Source organism: Homarus americanus, unplaced genomic scaffold (assembly GCF_018991925.1).
Source record: "Homarus americanus isolate GMGI-L3 unplaced genomic scaffold, GMGI_Hamer_2.0 scaffold4060, whole genome shotgun sequence".
In the NCBI taxonomy this organism is placed as follows: Eukaryota; Metazoa; Arthropoda; class Malacostraca; order Decapoda; family Nephropidae; genus Homarus; species Homarus americanus.
In genome coordinates, this window is record NW_024746161.1 from 8,299,822 (window position 1) to 8,318,047 (window position 18,226).

General features: G+C 39.6%; 2 protein-coding genes across 4 annotated transcripts; one reads left to right on the forward strand and one right to left on the reverse strand.

The window, feature by feature from the left end:
- The first annotated feature begins 1,612 nt into the window (after window positions 1–1,612).
- Window positions 1,613–7,840, forward strand: LOC121879066. Of its 3 annotated transcripts, none has more exons than XM_042385557.1 (6): window positions 1,613–1,717; window positions 3,315–3,416; window positions 4,266–4,386; window positions 4,733–4,936; window positions 5,503–5,623; window positions 7,170–7,840. In XM_042385557.1, exons 2-6 carry the CDS (start codon window positions 3,323–3,325, stop codon window positions 7,362–7,364), a joined length of 735 nt encoding a protein of 244 aa, XP_042241491.1. In that variant the 5' UTR covers window positions 1,613–1,717; window positions 3,315–3,322; the 3' UTR covers window positions 7,365–7,840. The 3 variants fall into 3 exon arrangements, with proteins under 3 accessions (XP_042241491.1, XP_042241492.1, XP_042241490.1); XM_042385558.1 differs by lacking the exon at window positions 1,613–1,717 and adding an exon at window positions 2,585–2,716; XM_042385556.1 differs by lacking the exon at window positions 1,613–1,717 and adding an exon at window positions 3,042–3,161.
- A 2,927-nt stretch (window positions 7,841–10,767) lies between these two features.
- Window positions 10,768–17,820, reverse strand: LOC121879014 (organic cation transporter 1-like). Its single transcript, XM_042385469.1, has 7 exons — window positions 17,634–17,820; window positions 16,628–16,796; window positions 15,511–15,583; window positions 14,530–14,684; window positions 13,783–13,997; window positions 13,090–13,265; window positions 10,768–11,106 (listed from the first exon to the last, which is right to left on the reverse strand). Exons 1-7 carry the CDS (start codon window positions 17,803–17,805, stop codon window positions 10,837–10,839), a joined length of 1,230 nt encoding a protein of 409 aa, XP_042241403.1. The 5' UTR covers window positions 17,806–17,820; the 3' UTR covers window positions 10,768–10,836.
- Window positions 17,821–18,226: the final 406 nt, after the last annotated feature.

An 18,226-nucleotide genomic window follows, 5' to 3' on the forward strand; every position in this document is an offset into this window, starting at 1 on the left:
ACATTATAACTTCCGTATAACACACTATCTTCCCTTATACTGTAGCAAATAAACCATTTTGTTATAGAGTAATACCATGGCCTCCCTCTATAACACTTAAACATTCCCTCATAGCATGTTAAATTTTCATTATAACACATGAACCTTTCTAATTGGACAATCTTTCTGGATAACATGATGACCATCACTCATAACATGATTATTTTCCCTGAGGACACATTAACCTTTCTTAGACTATCTACCCCCATAACATGTTAACATTCCCATATAACATTTAATCTCACCACTATAACATTAACTTTCACCACTATAACACATTAACTTTCACTCACACTATGTTAACTTTCCCTCATAACACATTAACTGTTCCTCAAGACATCTTCCCATAACATCCTAACCTTCCTTTAAAATGCACCAACTTTCCTCTCATAACACCTTATTCTCGCCTTGGAGACTTGTCAAGCTTCCCATTAACTGCACTCATTTTGTTCTAAGAATCTCGGGCTAGGTAGTAGGCAGCTATCAAACAGGGAGGTACTACCGCCTGGAAAGATATTGGAAGCATAATGTGTTGTCTAATGGTAGACCGTGCTGCCATATGGCATCACGAAAATTGTGACCAAGTCCCAGGTTGCTGGTCTGACTTTCTGCCTCATTTACACACAATTGCAGGGTCTCAATTGTTTCTCTTTCTTTGATAACAACATATATATCGTTTCTCACTCTTGATTTTTTTTTTCAATTTCTGTATTTAGTTTTGGTTCATTTCTTTTTTGTCTCCCCTAGACCCCGATGTGGGTTGGTGACAGCTGCCTGGGTGGGCTACTCAAAAAAAATCCAACCGGGTGTGAATATGGAATTGGGAATTAACTTAAAAAATTAGCATCGAAAAATTACAGGAGAAGAATGCTTGGGGTTGCAACTTACAAAAAAAAAAAAAATCCAAGTGTCTTTATACTAAATATCAGTTAAAGTGCCGACAGACTTACTTTTAATTTTATCCTCGTCACCACTGATCGGCTCGTTAGCCGCTTGGTACATAGGTCACGTGTCTGTTACGCACTGTTGGCAAGTACTGGGCATGCACCGGCTCCTGAATGTACCTGAATCTGCTCCAGTGTTGGTCAAGTCTGGTCTTGAAAGAGCTAACACTCGGTGCCGTTACAACACTTTCTGGTAGATTGTTCCAAGAGTTCACAACTTTCACTCCGAAAAAGTTTGCCCTCACAGTTTTCTGGTCCTGCGCCTTCTTTAATCTTGAGCTGTGACCCCTTATGTGGCTTGAGTTATTGAAGCGCATTAATACATTATAACATCAACATAGAACAGACAACAACTTGAACGGCTAGTAAAGTTAATAAATGGTGATATGAAAAAGAAATAAAAATAGAATAAAAAGTCAGTGTCAAGTCAAGCGATGATTTGAACAATTCATCATTCATTTGCATAAAACTAGTGTCAATCATAAACAACTACCAAGGAAGTATGTACAGTATGTATGTATAACTGGGAATGCCGGAGTGGGCCTCTAACCGACTACCCCTACCTGTAAATAAGTTACAATACCTGTACGTGTGAAGGTACAGGTGGCGCCACTCACCGTCCTTACCACCACCTGCTGTTCCTCCGACGGTGATGTGGCAATCAATCACTCGTGGACCTTCACTCACCAAGGATATTCAAAATACTTGTCGCACTGATTATTACATTCTTTAAGGTAAATTGTCGACATGCGTCCTCCATTTGGGTTCTTGCACAGTGAACGTAGAGCTGCAATGTTACACAATTCTCAAATTTAATATATTGTTGTATATAACCTGTTTTGATATTGCTTGCCTTTCTTAGAATAATATCAGCTCCTGTACTCATATGTGACACATCGCTCTAGTTTGGATATGTCGATTAATTTTAGAAACACGACGCAAAAACAAGTGGTGTAATAAAGTTGTCGGAACGTTTAATCATAGCACTGGGGGAAATAATCTACTTTTATTTAATTTTATTAATAAAAAGAAAACAATGGATGGATAGAAGTACAGGTAGAAGCATTTAAAAAGGCTAATAATCCTACTCGTCATTTAGGAGTAACGTACATTATCAGGTCATATCATCTTTACGTATAACAGAAAGACATCCGTGTAATTATTACTGAATTTAAAATGTATTTATACTACGACTCACGCCACTGGGTTAACTTGGGTTACTGAAGGGGGAAAACAGTGATGTCACCTTCAAAACTTTGCCAAAAGTTTCTTATTAAGTCGTGTGTTTGCAATCTATACAGAACGTATGTGTTAGTCGACAGTGTATGTTCCTGTTGGTATATGTTCCTGACCGAGTACAGGTGTTCGAGTAGGTTGTGCTAAAGTCCATAGGTTTACTGCAGATAGTACAGGCCAGTTCGTATAATGACGAACCCTGTGATCACCAATAAGGTGAAATTTCTTTTGATAACAATAGATAACCTGAGAATATGGACTTTGTTATATCTAGATATTACTTTTAAAAATACATATACAAATCTGCTAGAGAGTGTTGTGACGGCACCGAGTGTGAGCTGTGAGCTCTTTCCAGACCAGACTTGACCAACACTGGAGCAGGTACAGATACATTCAGGAGCCAGTGCATACCCAGTACTTGCCAACAGTGCGTAACACAGTCGTGACCGCCCACCCAAGTGGCGAACGAGCCGATTAGTGGCGAAGAGGATAAAAAGGTAAAAAAGTAAAAACAACAGATATGTGGGAGACGACCAGCTGCATTACGGTACTAGTACTCACCTGCCATTAACTTCTCCTCGTTTGTTTTTATATTCACTCGTAAACATTGAAGCTTAAAGTGTAATTAATGTACGGTTTTGATTTCCGGTAAATAGTTTCATTACAGAGGTCTTTTAAGATAATTGAGTTTGAAAGGAGAGAATGGGTGAGAGAAAATGTTTGTTATAATGTGTGGTGGAAAGAGTATGGGAGGACAGAAGTGGCGGGTTAGAATAGTGTAGTGAGGTTGGGGCAGGGTCAACTGCGCGAGGGAACCTGTGGGAACTGAAAGCTCTCAGCATCACCAGTGTGTTTAACCACTGTCATTCAGCTTCCTCCTGCCCACTTGAGAGGTCACGCTGGTGTCTGCTGCAGTTGTCCACGCTAATAACTTGACGAAAGGTTAATATATTGTCCAGTCAAGTGTAGGAGTTACTGAATAATACAGGATATGTTTATCTTGTTGGAGAGTCATCAGCCAGACGAACACAAATACTTCGTCTTTTTGTTTTACTTGCCCATTTTGTGTGGCATATAATGAGCTTAACATTGCAGACAACAAGATGGGACCAACAACGAGGCTGGGTATGGTGGTGGTAATGGTGCTGGCTCTACTGCAGGGCACACAAGCTGCCCCAGGTTACCTACAGTCTCCAGGTGAGGTCACGTGGATTCATTTGGTGATCTAGGTGATGCTACACATGTCATAGGGGTAACACAGTGTCATGGGGAACTACAAACGGTCACTGGGGTAAAAGTGGAGTGTTACTGGGTTACGTGGATCTAGATGAGGATACAGGAGCAAAGTAGAGTCGTGCGGATATGGGTGGGGTGAAGTGAGGTTCTGAGATCTAGACAGGATGGGATCACATAGGGCGATGGGTGTCTTAATGGGATGAAAAATAAAGGTCACGGGTGTCAAGATGGGGTCACACAAGTTCATTAATTTTTATTGTTTTCATTTATCATTTTGACCAATTGTCAGCTTGCTACTGTAACTTGTCTGTTCTCTGTTACGACCTTCATTGTCCAGTACCCGTAGAAAGCGTGCAATGTTTGGAAAGGTTACTCTGGATGTTACTCTTCTCACATCCGACCTGGGAATCGAATCGGGGGCGCATTGGTGAGAGACGAGCCCGGTACCACTGTACTGCTAAGTTCTTAGGAGGTGACTGGGGTCATGATTGGCTGAGTGGATACAACGCTCGCTTACTGCCCTAAAAGTTACTGGTTCGTGCCTTAAGTGCCCCTAGTTCACCCAGTTTCAAATGGGTACATAACTTTACAATTGGGAAGTGAACGCGATGGAATGCAAGGCTGATCACATCAACTCCTTGTACGCTTTCCTTATTTTGAATAATTATTTATATATATATATATATATATATATATATATATATATATATATATATATATATATATTGCGTTTTATTCATTCGATTATTAATTTATTAATGTATTGTTCACTAATCAATTTCTTGGTGTTTCTTTTTCTTTATTCCAAAGGAAATGACGAATTTACAACGATAATTAATGAGATTTTAACATTCATCCTGAATTCCGTTGACGACCCCTTGAACTTGAAGGATCCCCTGAACCTCCGAATCGATGCACCCTACATGGCCGAGTAAGTGCGAAGGTCTTAATAATAATAATAATTAACAGTTCAATTGAAGGTCTTAATAATAATAATAATTAACAGTTCAATTGAAAAAGTTCTGCAGCCCGTGGGCTGAAAATATACTTTGGACAAAAATGACTTATTACATACAAAGACATGGGGTGGGTGGGTCGTTTAACAAAAGCTTTCATTACTGAAAGAAGAAGGAACAATGATTGAACATACAAATTATTATAGTTTTCAGTTGATGGCCCGGGCCTGGGCTGGTCATGGAGACACGTGTGTGTGTGTGTGTGTGTGTGTGCGTAATAGTCATTTAAAGTGTAATAAATAATATCACATATCCGTACAGCGTTACACTGTACATGGAGAAGACAACACTGGCAGGCGTGAAGAGCTTTACTGCCCATGACTGTACTTACGACGATGCAGGAAACGACAAGAAAAGCGTTGTGCTCAAGTTCCAGTCGCCGCAGCTCAAGATTAAGACTCCGGCCTACGTCATCAACGGCACCGTCGTCGACCACATCGACTTACACGGCAAAGGACCTGCATCGTTAGTATTTCCTGTACTTAATTGTCTTTTTCTTTCTTTATTATAATTATGAATCAGTGAAGCATACATATTTACTTATTCCAATTATATTTGAAAATCTGCCTCGAAAACTTAATACAATGTTCCTTTCCCGTTGTCCTTCTGGAATGGGAAAACTCAACAGGTAATATAGTAATATAAAAGTTTTTCCTGGTGGTCTCCTTAGCAAACAAATAAAAAAAATACGAGAATAAATAATGTAAATTGATTTGATAGAGAAGAGTTATCACAAAGAGAAGGGGGTTGTTTTCAAATCCCTAAAAAATTGTATAAAATTAGACTTCGATTTTCGTAAGTATTTATCCTTTTATGGATAGTATACTAACAGTAAAATGAACATGGGATTGAAGTGGACCTTTAGTCGAAGCTATCTTCATGTACTCCTCATATAGTCTTATAAAAGATACCTCAAACAGTTTGCACACTCCCGTACCTATTCAGTCATGACTTGTCCTCCCCCCCCCCCCTCTTCTTCTCTCTTTCAATACATTGTAGATCATCTGTTTTATAGGTTTCTTCTCTTTCAGGTTTATTATCGATGACTTTGATCTCAGTGTGGCAGTAAAAGGTATCATCAACATCTCAGGAAAAGTTATCACTATGGTGGTGGACAGCGCGATCATTGACTTGGAGATGAGGCGCTGGACAGTAAGTTGTTAACGCCTCTCTCTCTCTCTCTCTCTCTCTCTGTATATGTCACGGTAAATGGGGATAATTGCTGATTAAGCTTTAAAAAACAATTACCATTTTTAACCGAAATGGGATATTTGTTCTTATTGCTAAACCTTTATGGAAATTAATTCGTGTACGGTAAAAATTACTCATTTCATTTATAACGTCCTTTACCATTACAAGACAGCCAAATGATACCAAAGTAGTTTTCGTTAGGTTTTCTATTTGACTTTTAATTTTTATTTACTATATTTATCTATTTGAACGTTTATGACCAATCAAAAGTTTTCAAGAAATTTAATTCATAGATTGCTATTACAATACATACAATACATACATACAATACATACATACATACATACATACATACATACATACATACATACATATAAAACATGTCTCAGGTAAATTTTGAATGTTGTCTCCATTAGGATTTCTAAAAAAATTATTTACGCGATGGCAACTGCATGAATATGTTTCCTTTAGTTATATATTAATGGTATGGTAAGCTTAACTTTTCCTCTTATCATTTATTTACGTACTGTATGTCTTTATGTTCAGTTATATTTCTTAACTTTAAACAATCTTCTACATTCACCCCTTATATCTACAGCAAACACCAAGACATCTTCAGTACTTGAAACTTACCCTCTTAATGATAAGTCTACTTTTGTTAAATATTTATTCTTCATGATTATTCATTAATTAACCAAAACATTATAAATCTACGTAATGATAATATAAAGGTGAAAAAGTTTCTAGGATAATATACGTGTATCACTTGGGAATCCTCGGTATGGAAGTCTCTCTTGCAGCACGCGCGCAACTGTGTGTAAACGTGTCCAGCCATTCTCTGTTTTGTGTAAAAATAGATTGTTCGAAACTCCACTAAAGTAAATCTGTAAGTTTTGGGGTTCATAAAAAGACAAAAGGACCATGATTGACAGCATTTATGGGTCATACACACACACAAAAAAATAGTAAGCTATTTTTTTACCTTAATAGATGTCTATATTTCATCCTACAGGTCATATTTAGCTGTTTAGTAAATGCAGTAATATTAATGTTGTTTCCGGTACAAGGTATGTGTAAACTATATATGAAATTATTACTTGTGTGTGTGTGTGTGTGTGTGTGTGTGTGTGTGTGTGTGGTGTCAAGGTCGTAGTAATACTGTATGTGGTGATTCAGGAGTGTGGTGATGTAGTTTGTGCGTGGTGATACAAGTGTGTGTGTGTGTGTGTGTGTGTGTGTGTGTGTGTGTGTGTGTGTATGTGTGTTTTGAACCCAGGTAGGTATAGTGATCTTTAGTATGTTTAGTAATTAAGCATATGAATGGTGACCCAAGGTGTGTGCAGTGACCCCAGGCTAGGTGGTGCACAAACAAAAGCTCATGGGACAAAAAGTCATTGATCAGGTTAGGTAGGTTAGGCTAAGTTAGGTTACGCGAGTTTTCGACTGATATTTTTTCCTATCTACACCCCAGGCATGTGTATGTCGTAACGTAAGTGTGCTCCCACAGGTAGACTTCGAGGGGCTGATGCCAGAGAGTGACCTGGGTGAGGTGTTTAACGAGTTCTTCAGCGAGCATGGACCAGAGTTGTTCGATATACTGGAGGACAAGATCAATAAGAGCGGCAAACTGGTCGAATTCCTTAACAGCCTCTTTCCCCCCAAGACGAGCGCTGCAACCCTCCACAGTGACGTCGAACCCTAAGAAATCGACGTGAGATCTCCAACCACGGTCACATGAGCTTAGGGCCCAATGTCCCTAGGCCACGTCACAGGGACCCGATTTCTAAAAAATTTGGACATGAATTTTTTATACTAGTAAATGGGGATCAGAGAGAGAGAAACAAAACATGAATTATTTGAGTCTTAATACAGTTATAACACCATTTAAGTGAGTCTTGGAAAGAGCCATTTAGATGTGTTTTTACACCCCAACTACGCTGGAGGTTTACGAATCAGTGAGTGTTCGGGTCCACATCACCCGTGGTTATGGCAATAATAATGTGTGTGTTTGATAACAATATACTCCTGGTTCTGACATCTTATGACGAAACATAGAGAGTATATAGGAAGAGAAAAACGTGTTCAAAGAAAATGTATAAAGTTTCGATATCAATAAAGAGATATCCCAGCAGCTATCAAACAGGGAGGTACTACCACCTGGGAAGATATTTGGAAGAATATTGTGTTATCTAATGGTAGACCTTGCTGCCATATGGCACCACAGAAATTGTGATCAAGTCCCAGGTTGCTATCTGACTTTCTGCCTTATTTATAAACAATTGCAGGGTTTCAATTGTTTCTCTTATTTTGACAACATAACATATATATCGTTTCTCACTCTTTGTTTTCTTTAATTTGTCCATTACGGTACTGTGTTTATTTTTTATTATTTTCTTTTTACCTCCCCCAGGCTTCGATGCGGGTCGGTGACCTAAAGGTAAACACACTGAGCTGCCTTCATCGATAAATCAGTAGGCTTCTAACTAACACTCCTTTGTATGAATCTAAGTACTTTGTTAGCCTTGTTTCGAGCAAATAGGCATTGTTGTCTTGGTTTAAGATTCCTACTTATCATTACCCCTAAATCTTTCTCACAGTCGGTTTTCTCTATATCAACGTTGTTCATCTGATATCTGGTTTCTCTGTTTACATCTCCTTATCTACATACATTACATTTTTCCACATTAAATTTCATCTGCCATTTTTCACACCATGCGAAAAATTTGTTTAGATCTTCCTGTAGTTTTGCGGAGTCCTCGTCAGATTTAATCACAGGCCCTATTTTAGTGTCATCAGCAAATATACTTATGTTGCTGTCTATGCCTATATCGATGTCGCTTATGGATATAATAAATACTAATGGTCCAAATACTGAGCCTTAGGGTACTCCACTAGTGACGTTACCCCCAATCCGATTTAGAACCACTAATGTTTATTCTGTTTCCTGTCCTGTAACCACGCCCTATAATCCAGTTTAGAATATCTCCTCCATTTCCAAGAGCCCCCACTTCACGTATTAAGGCGGCAGCACACTGCGCACTTTTCCTCCCAACATGTTTGTCAAACACTGTCCGTCCAGCAAAACAAAGAGACGTTTGCGCCACACTGGGATATTTTGTTGCCCCGTCTGCCCAAGGCAAAGAAAACAACAACAAAGCGTCTAGACGAGGTTCGCCATGGATTCCGTTACTACAGTTGAGGCCTTGCAGGATTGTGCTATAGTTCTTCAATTGCTGAAGCAAGTGAGAGGCGTCTGCAAAAGCTAAAGAAAGGACAATGGGTGCGTCGAGAGTTTTTAAAAATGGCGACGGCTGCTGGTCAAAGAAGACCCTGAATAATTTAATAATACTACAGAAGTTTTAAAGTGACGAATAAAGAGAAACATGTCACCGTTTTATGTGTTATATTTTATATTATTATTGTTTCGTTATTTATTTCATTTTTTTACTTGAAATTACATGGAAAGCTCATTTGTGCACTAATCCGTCAATAAAGCTCGCCAGCAAACCCCTGTCCATTTCTAACAACAGCCGTAATCCTGCTGCTTGCTGGGCTATCAGGCCAGCGGCCAGCAAAATGGGCAATATCTTTGGAGGAAAGTGCTCAGTGTGCCGCCCGCCGTCTTTAGGCTTTCATGGGGGACCCTGGCGAAGGCTTAAATAAAGTCGAGGTAAGCCACATCCTAATCGTATCCGTCATCCACTGATTCTAAAACACTTAAAATGAATGATAATAAGAATGTCAGACATGAACGCCCACTGTGAAGCCATGCTGGGAACCATTGCTCAATTTGCGTTTCTCGACGTGATTTCGAATTGAGTTTGAAATTATTGCTTCCAATAATTTGCCTACAATTAGTGTTAAGCTGATTGGGCGGTAGTTAAGGATAGTGATCTATCTCCCTTCTTGAAAATCAGTATCACATTCGCTATCCTCCAGGATTCTGGTACTGCACCCATTATTAATGGGTGACGTGGTGACTTAGTAAGTTTTAGTTTATCTATATTTTATTAACATCGTTACTAGTCACTTCTATCTCGCTTAATCTATTTCTTCACTATCTCAGTATATAGTCGGTGCCTCGGGATCATGTTTAAATTTTCGGTGGTGAAAACTGTTGAAAAATATCTGTTTAGATTATACATTGCTCATTTTTCCGTCGTTGTCAGTTAGTTCGCCGGGATCTGACTGCATTGGTTCAGTCTTGTCTCGTGTTTGTTTTAGTTTGAAACATTTGGAAGAATCTCTTTGGGGTTGACTTCGCTTCTCTTGCTACCTTTAGTTCACTATTTCTCTTTGCTCTTCTTATCCCTGTCTTAAGCCTACTGGTCAATACAGCCTAACAGCAAGCATAGCACCACATGAATGTATCATTAACATTTTTCAATGCTTACATTTTCTCATACAGGTAAAACAAGGTATGCATGATGTGCTGTTATTTGCTAAAAATAATTTTGTCTTAAAAACTTGGAAAAAAAATTTGAAAACAAAATATTTTTTACATTTTGCACATGGAAAAGGTGAAAAAAAATTAACTCACTAGAATTTCCACATCTTCAGGAAACTAGAAAAAATATTTTAAGTAGGAATAAGACTCTGGCTCACATAGGAAGAATGTCTCATCTTTAAACTGAAAGCTTCATGCTACTTTTAAAGTATTTCCTTGAGTCGAAAGTTCAATATGTTTTCAAAATAAAAGATAACATAGTGGTAGGGGAACAAAGCGAGCAGTGCCTCTTGTAGGGTCGTGTTCGCCCAACAAAAATAAAGTTTTCTGTTTTCTTTTTTCTCACTATGTTCGCTCTGCTGGCATCGATGTACACCTTTTCACATATCCGTTGAGACATTGTTGCATAACTATTTGACAAATTTCATAACCGAATGACAGACAGAACACATATCGAATGACAATCTAAAATAACTGTTCGTTCATGATAACGGAAATGATTGACATAAGTTATGAAGTTGACAGACGTGAACAATAAACCGACAGTCTACATATAGTTTGAGAATGTAACAATTGGAGAATGACATACCACCAACACTTATTTTAGATTGTCATTCGATATGTGTTCTGTCTGTCATTCGGTTATGAAATTTGTCAAATAGTTATGCAACAATGTCTCAACGGATATGTGAAAAGGTGTATTGGTGACATACACTCTTTCCTCACCTTACTGAACGAAAGGCTTTTTGGGGTTGAACTCTTTTAGTTCCTGTTGGTGATCCGGGAGTAGGTGCAGTGGTGATGGGGTCGGGTACTCGTTCTTGTTCCAGTGGTGGATCCAGGCCGAGAGGGGCCGGCCAGCACCCAGGTTCTCAGCCTCCTGAAAGGTCTGGGGGAGGGGCAGCCCTATGGTCTCCGGTACTGGCAGGGAGAGCAGCAGCGACATCAGCGACAGACCCGCCATTACCCAGTACTGGAAGGTCGCACCCAGCCCGGACTGCAACACCATACATCAATTACTACTCAAGCATATAAAGTATATGTTTAGTGATGACTAAAGAAAACTACTTAGGGTTAGTACACTTATAGATATAAACCGTTGTCTAGTACTTTAGATCGTTCTCCGTGCCGGATGTTGCTTAAACAGATAGCGACAATGTGACTAATCCCATTACTTTTATCTTATGGGCGGTAGCTCTGATTAAACACAAACGGAGGAATTACGAGAGCTTTTAGGAGACATTCCCCTCCCGCACGCAGGTATTGCACAACCGCATACATTCTCAGTTTTCGGTTATAAAATTAAAATGATTAATAAACTAGGCTGCATGGGCAACCAGCGGCCCGCGGTTCAGGTACATGCAGCCAGCTTGTGGTGAGTAAAGCAATATTTAAAAAAAAATCTTCACACATAATTCATTACTGTTTCATCATCTAAGAGTAAATAACTACGAAAATGAACAGTGAAATAACTATAAATAGTCAACACTATAAACATTTTAACTTGTGAGTTTACGGGCAGTGGGTCACTTGGGAATTAACTAAGGTTGGGTAAGTCCAAGTGGGGTGGCGGGCGATGGTCATTGTTTCATTGTAGTTCCTCATGCGCTAAGATTAACATTCACATTATTCTGGTGGGTGTAAGAAAAAAGCTGTAACTGGAGGAAAAATCAACGTATTCACAGACTGCTTCACGCATCTTCTGTTAAATGCCAAGAAACATTAGCATTTCACATACACAATTATTATTATGGATTTGTTTCATAAACTGGAAAAGGACTGTGATTGTAAACTAAAAATATCGTAAGGCGGACGTGACAATAAACTGTTTCACTGTCCGTGCTAATACAATATTAACATTACTTTTGGGTTAGATTAGATGTAAATGTTGGTGGGTTAATCCGCAGAAAAATACCTAAATAGTAATGCAGCCCATGAGTGAGGAAAGGTTGCCCATGCCTTATTTAAGAATTTTGTATCGTTATTTATTTTTCTGATTGTTATAATATTTGTTTTTTATTTGAATACCAACCTGCAAACCAACTCTGTTCTTTCTCGTGAATATAATCGAAAAAGCCAGATGTGTCGAGACGACCCGACCAATTTTTGGTCTCCAATATTTTTTCCTATGCCTGGAATTTAATATATAATTTAATATCAACATTTATGCAGTATCATTTTTAACCTGAGGTAACCAGTCTGAACTACTGAGTTATCTAAATATAAACTTAAGTTTTAGAGACATTAAACAAACAAATTCATTTCATACTTAACTAGATACTTGACCAACTGCAAGTAAACATACAAGGTGTTCTTACAAGCGGTTCTTTGTACAGTGAAGCTGGGTACTATAGCATACGGCTTTCTGGCCCTCTGCTTACGTCACTTCTTACCTCCCTCCTCCCGTCCATTCCTTCCCTCAGTACCTCCCTCCCTCCGCCTGTCCTAACCGTCTTGGGCAACAACTTGAGACATATATAAGATATCGTCATCAACATCACATCATTAGTATTAACAGAACCCAGTTTTTTCACATTCGTATTTTTGGTCATAATATTCCAGGTCAGCTGGAGGTAAAAGGTCAAATTTGGACACACAACCAAACTGTTCATGTCTGTTCTGCAACTTCCTAAACAAAAAGGACACCATCAAGAACCACTAGGACAGTATGCATCATCACCAGACATAATGGTCAACACTGGAGACAAGATCAAGGTCTACTGTAGGTCAAAGGAACATCTCCGATTATTGATCGATCACAATAAAATTTCCCATATGAAAGAGATCATCTGGGCCTAGAATAGACCCTGCAATTTTTTATCAACATCAGACAATGGCCAATATTATCAACGAGAAAGGTTACTTTATGATTCTTGCACTTATGGACTTCTGAAGTATCAGACATTCTTTGATCATGAATACAAACATACACACAAGGAAACACAGATATAATTCAAACTAGAGATGGACAGACACCTACATTCAGGACATAGGGACACACGACCATGCCCAACGTCCCGAAGACGATGGTTAAACCGATGCCGGAGGTCCTGACGGAGGTGGGGAAGATCTCCGAGGCCAACACGAAGATCACGTACAGCCCCTGAGTGGCCAGCAGCTTCGCCATCGCCAAAACAATGAGCAGCAGCCATTCGTCTGCAGCAACACATGATGCGAACGTTAACTTTATGTTCCGTTAAAATCCTGACGCTGTGATATGTTTATCCTTCTGTTTAGATATTAACATCCATGGCCATTTGCTTCTCTTAAACAGTAAAAATACCTTAAAGCAATTAACCAGCTCTCTCATGTTGTTCAGTGTTTTAAATGAGTATTATGTCATGTTTGCAAATCAGTTTTAACAAGGTAAAATGTGGTTCGTTTTCCACACTCTATATCTTGTAAGTATTAACATAAGAAAAGATTTTGTATCCTTAAAGTAACTGCATATCATGTCATTTGTTACAGCTTCGAGAAATTTTGGAAACTTGTACCACTGACTCATGAGATGTCATCTACATATTTGAGTATCCAGTAAGAAGTTATGCAGTGCATCTACTACAGAGAAGAAAAAGTCTTCATGGATCAACTAGGCAAAGGTTATAATGACAGATGGTTTAAGTAGGAGAAACTTGGCCATACGCCGAGGGGGAGAATGATGCTGGAAAGTTACCGTGAGTACAGAAAGTGGCGGCGACGGCGAAGACAGCGAGGAGGATATAAGTGAACCAGCACATGAAGCGGCGACCCAGGTAGTGTGTGATGATCCACCCCAGGAAGTTGCTGGGCAGCTCGGAGATCGACAATATAAAGTGGCTGAGGAAGTAGTTACTGGGCATGACGTTGATTCCCAGCAGCAAGCTGCCGTAAGTTGCGTGCATACAGTACCTGGAAGGGAGGAGGGAGACTGGTGTTACTAGAGTTTGGGAACCACTGATGGGGTGAGGCAGTGTCATAGGATTGCGGACAGCTGTCGAACACATAAAACCATAAGTACAGGGTCGCCCAAATTTTTTCAGTAGTGGGCCACAGGATCAAAAATTCAATACCAGACAACAGAGAAGCAAAATAAGAGTGTTGCAGCACAAAGACAATAATGTAGCACATGAACATTGACGTAGTACAGGAACTGTGGTGAACCACATGAAGAACGGCACATAACAAGAAAAACGATCAAACACAAAACAGTGATGCAAAACAATAAAAACAGTGCAGCAAAAAAGTGCTGCAGCACTAAAACAACCAGCGAAGAACTAGAACAGTAACAATAAGATAACAAGTGCCAAACGCCAAATGCCTAACAAGAAAATGAGTGATGCAGCACAAGAACAGTAGTGAAACACAAGGACAATGATGCCGCAAAGGAACAGTGATTCAATCCAGGTTAAAAGTCATTCTACATTCAATGTACAGTACTCACATCATGAAAAAGATCAAGATGGCCCTGAATCTAAGCTTGGGGTAGGCTAAGACTTGCGAAAAGGGGACCTTCTCAGGCTCCGTCAATGTAAGGCGCCTCAAGTCTTCCTCCAGGTGAGTTCGTGACGTTTCCTCCTTGCCATTCTCCCGCGCCATCTGTTGAATACATTCACGTGAACTATACTTTGTCGTGTCTCCCATGCTATTAGCCGACCACATCAGCACCACGTTATTTACCCTATTTGGTTATCATTTTATAATGGTTTGAATATTCTATAAGTTATTAAATTTACCGAACACAAAGTATGATTAATCAATCAATCGGTTCATATCAATCATTTTTCTTAGGAAATGACCAGTTAAAGTGCGAGTTTATTATGAAAAAAAGAGAAGAGATTCTTTAATTTCTCAATGATTCTGGCAGCCATTTCTTCTGAGTTTATGTGAGATTCGAACACCTAGATTTCAATCTAATGGTCACTAGAACACCTGCACAGTACTACTATAGACTACAGCTCAATTGCGAAGCGTGCGTAAGGTGTGCTCCAACTACCACGATAACTTTTCATTAGTTTCTTTAGACCATTTTAACCTTTAATTTCTATTATTGTATTGTAATGGATACCCAACAATGTGTTATTTGGTAAATTTTATAACTTTCGTTTAAAAGAAACCTAAATTATTTTAAAAGTTACAGAAAATGTTTTGTATTTGGGTAATGAAAAAATATAATTTTAAGGTGGCAACATAAGAAGATGTAATAGATAAGAGCCACAGAGAGAACACACAGAGTTTTATCTCATAATTTTTAATGTTGTTGGGATTGTGTATTACTGTGTAACGCGCCTAAAGACCCTCGTTATTGAACCGCAGTAATATTATTACAAGAGCCACATAGTAATGCGATTAATGACACAAAGAGGCCTGACAGGTGGAGTCCTAAATGACCCTGAGGATACAGTCCAGGGCTGGTGGTACTCACCTGGAGGAGAATGTCCACACATTGTCCCAGCCGACCTTTAGATAACAGCCACCGTGGCGACTCCGGTAAGTACCTGAGGAAGATAAACAACCCCACCAATAATATCACACACACACACACAGACCTCCTACGGCTAGACATACACTAATCAAGATCATGTAAATTATAGCTGTTGCATCAAGTTATTACATATTTTCATTAATTTCACTCTTCCAGATAATCCCAAATAATTCACAATTTTCTAATAAACCTTTGTAGGCGCCATAATGGCGCCCGCGAGCTACAGGTCGGATACCACTGTCTTAAATGAATCGGGGGAAACTGTACATTAACCTATAAATTTCCAATTAGTTGAAGCAATAAAGGTAAATGTATTCCTATTTGGTAAAACGTCAGTTCTCTTTTAATCCAATGGCCTTGAAATGTACAGCAGACGATCCTCATATAGAATGTTATGTGGAGCTGCTGGAATTGGTAACTGGACACTCTGGAGTCTTTGGTAGCCTCAGTGAGTTTAAAACACAGTTCATTCATAGTTAGATGTCTGCCACTATACGGACCCATGAGTTTCTTAGCAAGAGCTCTTTATTTCTGGGGGTTTTCTGTGACACATTGAAATTTAATCACACACTCTTCTTTGCTAATAGTTTGGTAAAAATAATTTTTTTTCTAAAGGGTTGGATGCTTATGTGTAGTCACCCTTAAACTGTTAGCTATTTCTTCAGGGCGCATTCTTGTTCCATTGGGTAATTGTTATTTTAGAGCTTAGGAGGTGGAGTTCACTTTACGCTTAACACAGAGCAATGATGATGGTTCACTTCATAAAACTTATAACTTATGTATTGCTTTTCATCCACCCGAGGAACCACACTTGAGGACATGACAATGATAATTTATTCTAGTTGACCTAAAATGGGGAGATTTGAGTCTGGGTTACACTGCCTGTGTCAAATATCAGTTGATTTTATGCACTGTAGGCCATTTACAAGGTGAGGGAGAGGAAATGGACTTTTTTATTATTTCGTAAAACCCAAATCTATATAACTCCAACCTTTTCTTTCATAGGTCATGTGCTTAGCATAAGGTAGCAAGGAAGTGGGGTGTAGTGACGGCCTACCTCCAGAACGAAAAGCCGAGAAGTGAAGGGAGGCAGGATATGAGAGCTAGATACTGCCAGTTAGGGATGAGCCAAGCCACCAATGCGGTGAAGCACATCCCGAACGACCAGGCAGCGAAACACAGCATGATGACCATTGCACGATGGTCTGGCGGGACCACCTCCAACACTGTTTGGGAGGGAGATGATGAGCACATATAGAGATTCGTTGTCCTCGCGTCTACAATGTATCTGAATAGTGGAACTTAGGAGACTTTCAAGGAGGTTTGGGAATATGGCCCTAGGTGTATGACACACTCCTCAGACATAACAGGATGTTTCAACCAATCAAAAGAAAATTGTCTTTTTTCACGAAAAACATTTGAAGGGATTATTCACAGCCTATTAATAACGTACAGTATAATACAACCAAAGGCAGCAGCTCATGAAGTAGGGCTGGAAGTAGTCACTTAACGCCTAACTACATGAGCCAACTTGTTAAGAAATGGGAACATTATAAATAAGAATAGCTAACAGCGTCCATTAGTAACCCAGAGTGTCTTGTTTCCTATTCATTACTTAAACGAAACTTCGGACTTAGCAGAGGGTTTATAATGGTTTATCGTTAGTAAATATTAGAAATATAGGAGAGGCAGCAACTGATGATGATGTGGGTCATGAGGCAGCAACTGATGATGATGTGGGTCATGAGGCAGCAACTGATGATGATGTGGGTCATGAGGCAGCAACTGATGATGATGTGGGTCATGAGGCTGCTACTGATGATGATGTGGGTCATGAGGCAGCAACTGATGATGATGTGGGTCATGAGGCTGCTACTGATGATGATGTGGGTCATAAGGCAGCAACTGATGATGATGTGGGTCATGAGGCAGCAACTGATGATGATGTGGGTCATAAGGCAGCAACTGATGATGATGTGGGTCATGAGGTAGCAACTGATGATGATGTGGGTCATGAAGCAGCTACTGACGATGATGTTGTCTGGAAAGAAGTAGTTACTCACCGATGGTGTAAGGCATTAGGTAGTTACTCTCGAAGCTGAGTCCTTGGAAGAAGCGGAGTGTGAGGTGAAGGCCAATGTTAGAAACCCAGCAATATGATAATGTGAAGACGATGTGGATGGCCAGAGTCAAGAAGAAGACGGAGTGTCGCCCCAAACTGCCAGGTACAAACATATTTCAGTGAAAGGAATAAGTGAAGCACCCACACTCATTAGGCTTCAGTGAACCAGTCATCCCACATCCACCCATTAGGCTTCAGTGAGTCAGATACCCACACCCACATATTCGGCTTCACTGGATTAGGAACGCACACTTAAAACACTGGGCTAACAAAACTACATACATGTAAACTTTAATGTAAATATCAGTATATGACTTCATTTTATGATAGCCTGTACTTTACACAGGTAAACCAAGAAAATAATCTTCACCTGTGTGGCCCGGGATTCGAACTTGGGTCACCAAGGTTGACAGGCAAGCAGTAATCCACCGGAACACGATGGGCAAAAAGCTGATCACTTACAGCTCAAGGTCCCACGACAAGAACTGTAAACCTGATAAGTTAGGGCACCCCACCCACACACAGGTTCCAGAG

Excerpts from the sequence above, each read along its gene's own strand:
- LOC121879014 (XM_042385469.1), bottom strand. The coding sequence starts at position 17,805 with ATGTTTGTACCTGGCAGTTTGGGGCGACACTCCGTCTTCTTCTTGACT. Across the intron at positions 15,584-16,627 it reads CTCGGCTTTTCGTTCTGGAG|GTACTTACCGGAGTCGCCAC; the intron begins GTAGGCCGTCAC and ends TATCTTCCTCAG. Across the intron at positions 14,685-15,510 it reads GTGTGGACATTCTCCTCCAG|ATGGCGCGGGAGAATGGCAA; the intron begins GTGAGTACCACC and ends TGTATTCAACAG.
- LOC121879066 (XM_042385557.1), top strand. The coding sequence starts at position 3,323 with ATGGGACCAACAACGAGGCTGGGTATGGTGGTGGTAATGGTGCTGGCT. Across the intron at positions 4,387-4,732 it reads GATGCACCCTACATGGCCGA|CGTTACACTGTACATGGAGA; the intron begins GTAAGTGCGAAG and ends ATATCCGTACAG. Across the intron at positions 4,937-5,502 it reads CACGGCAAAGGACCTGCATC|GTTTATTATCGATGACTTTG; the intron begins GTTAGTATTTCC and ends CTTCTCTTTCAG.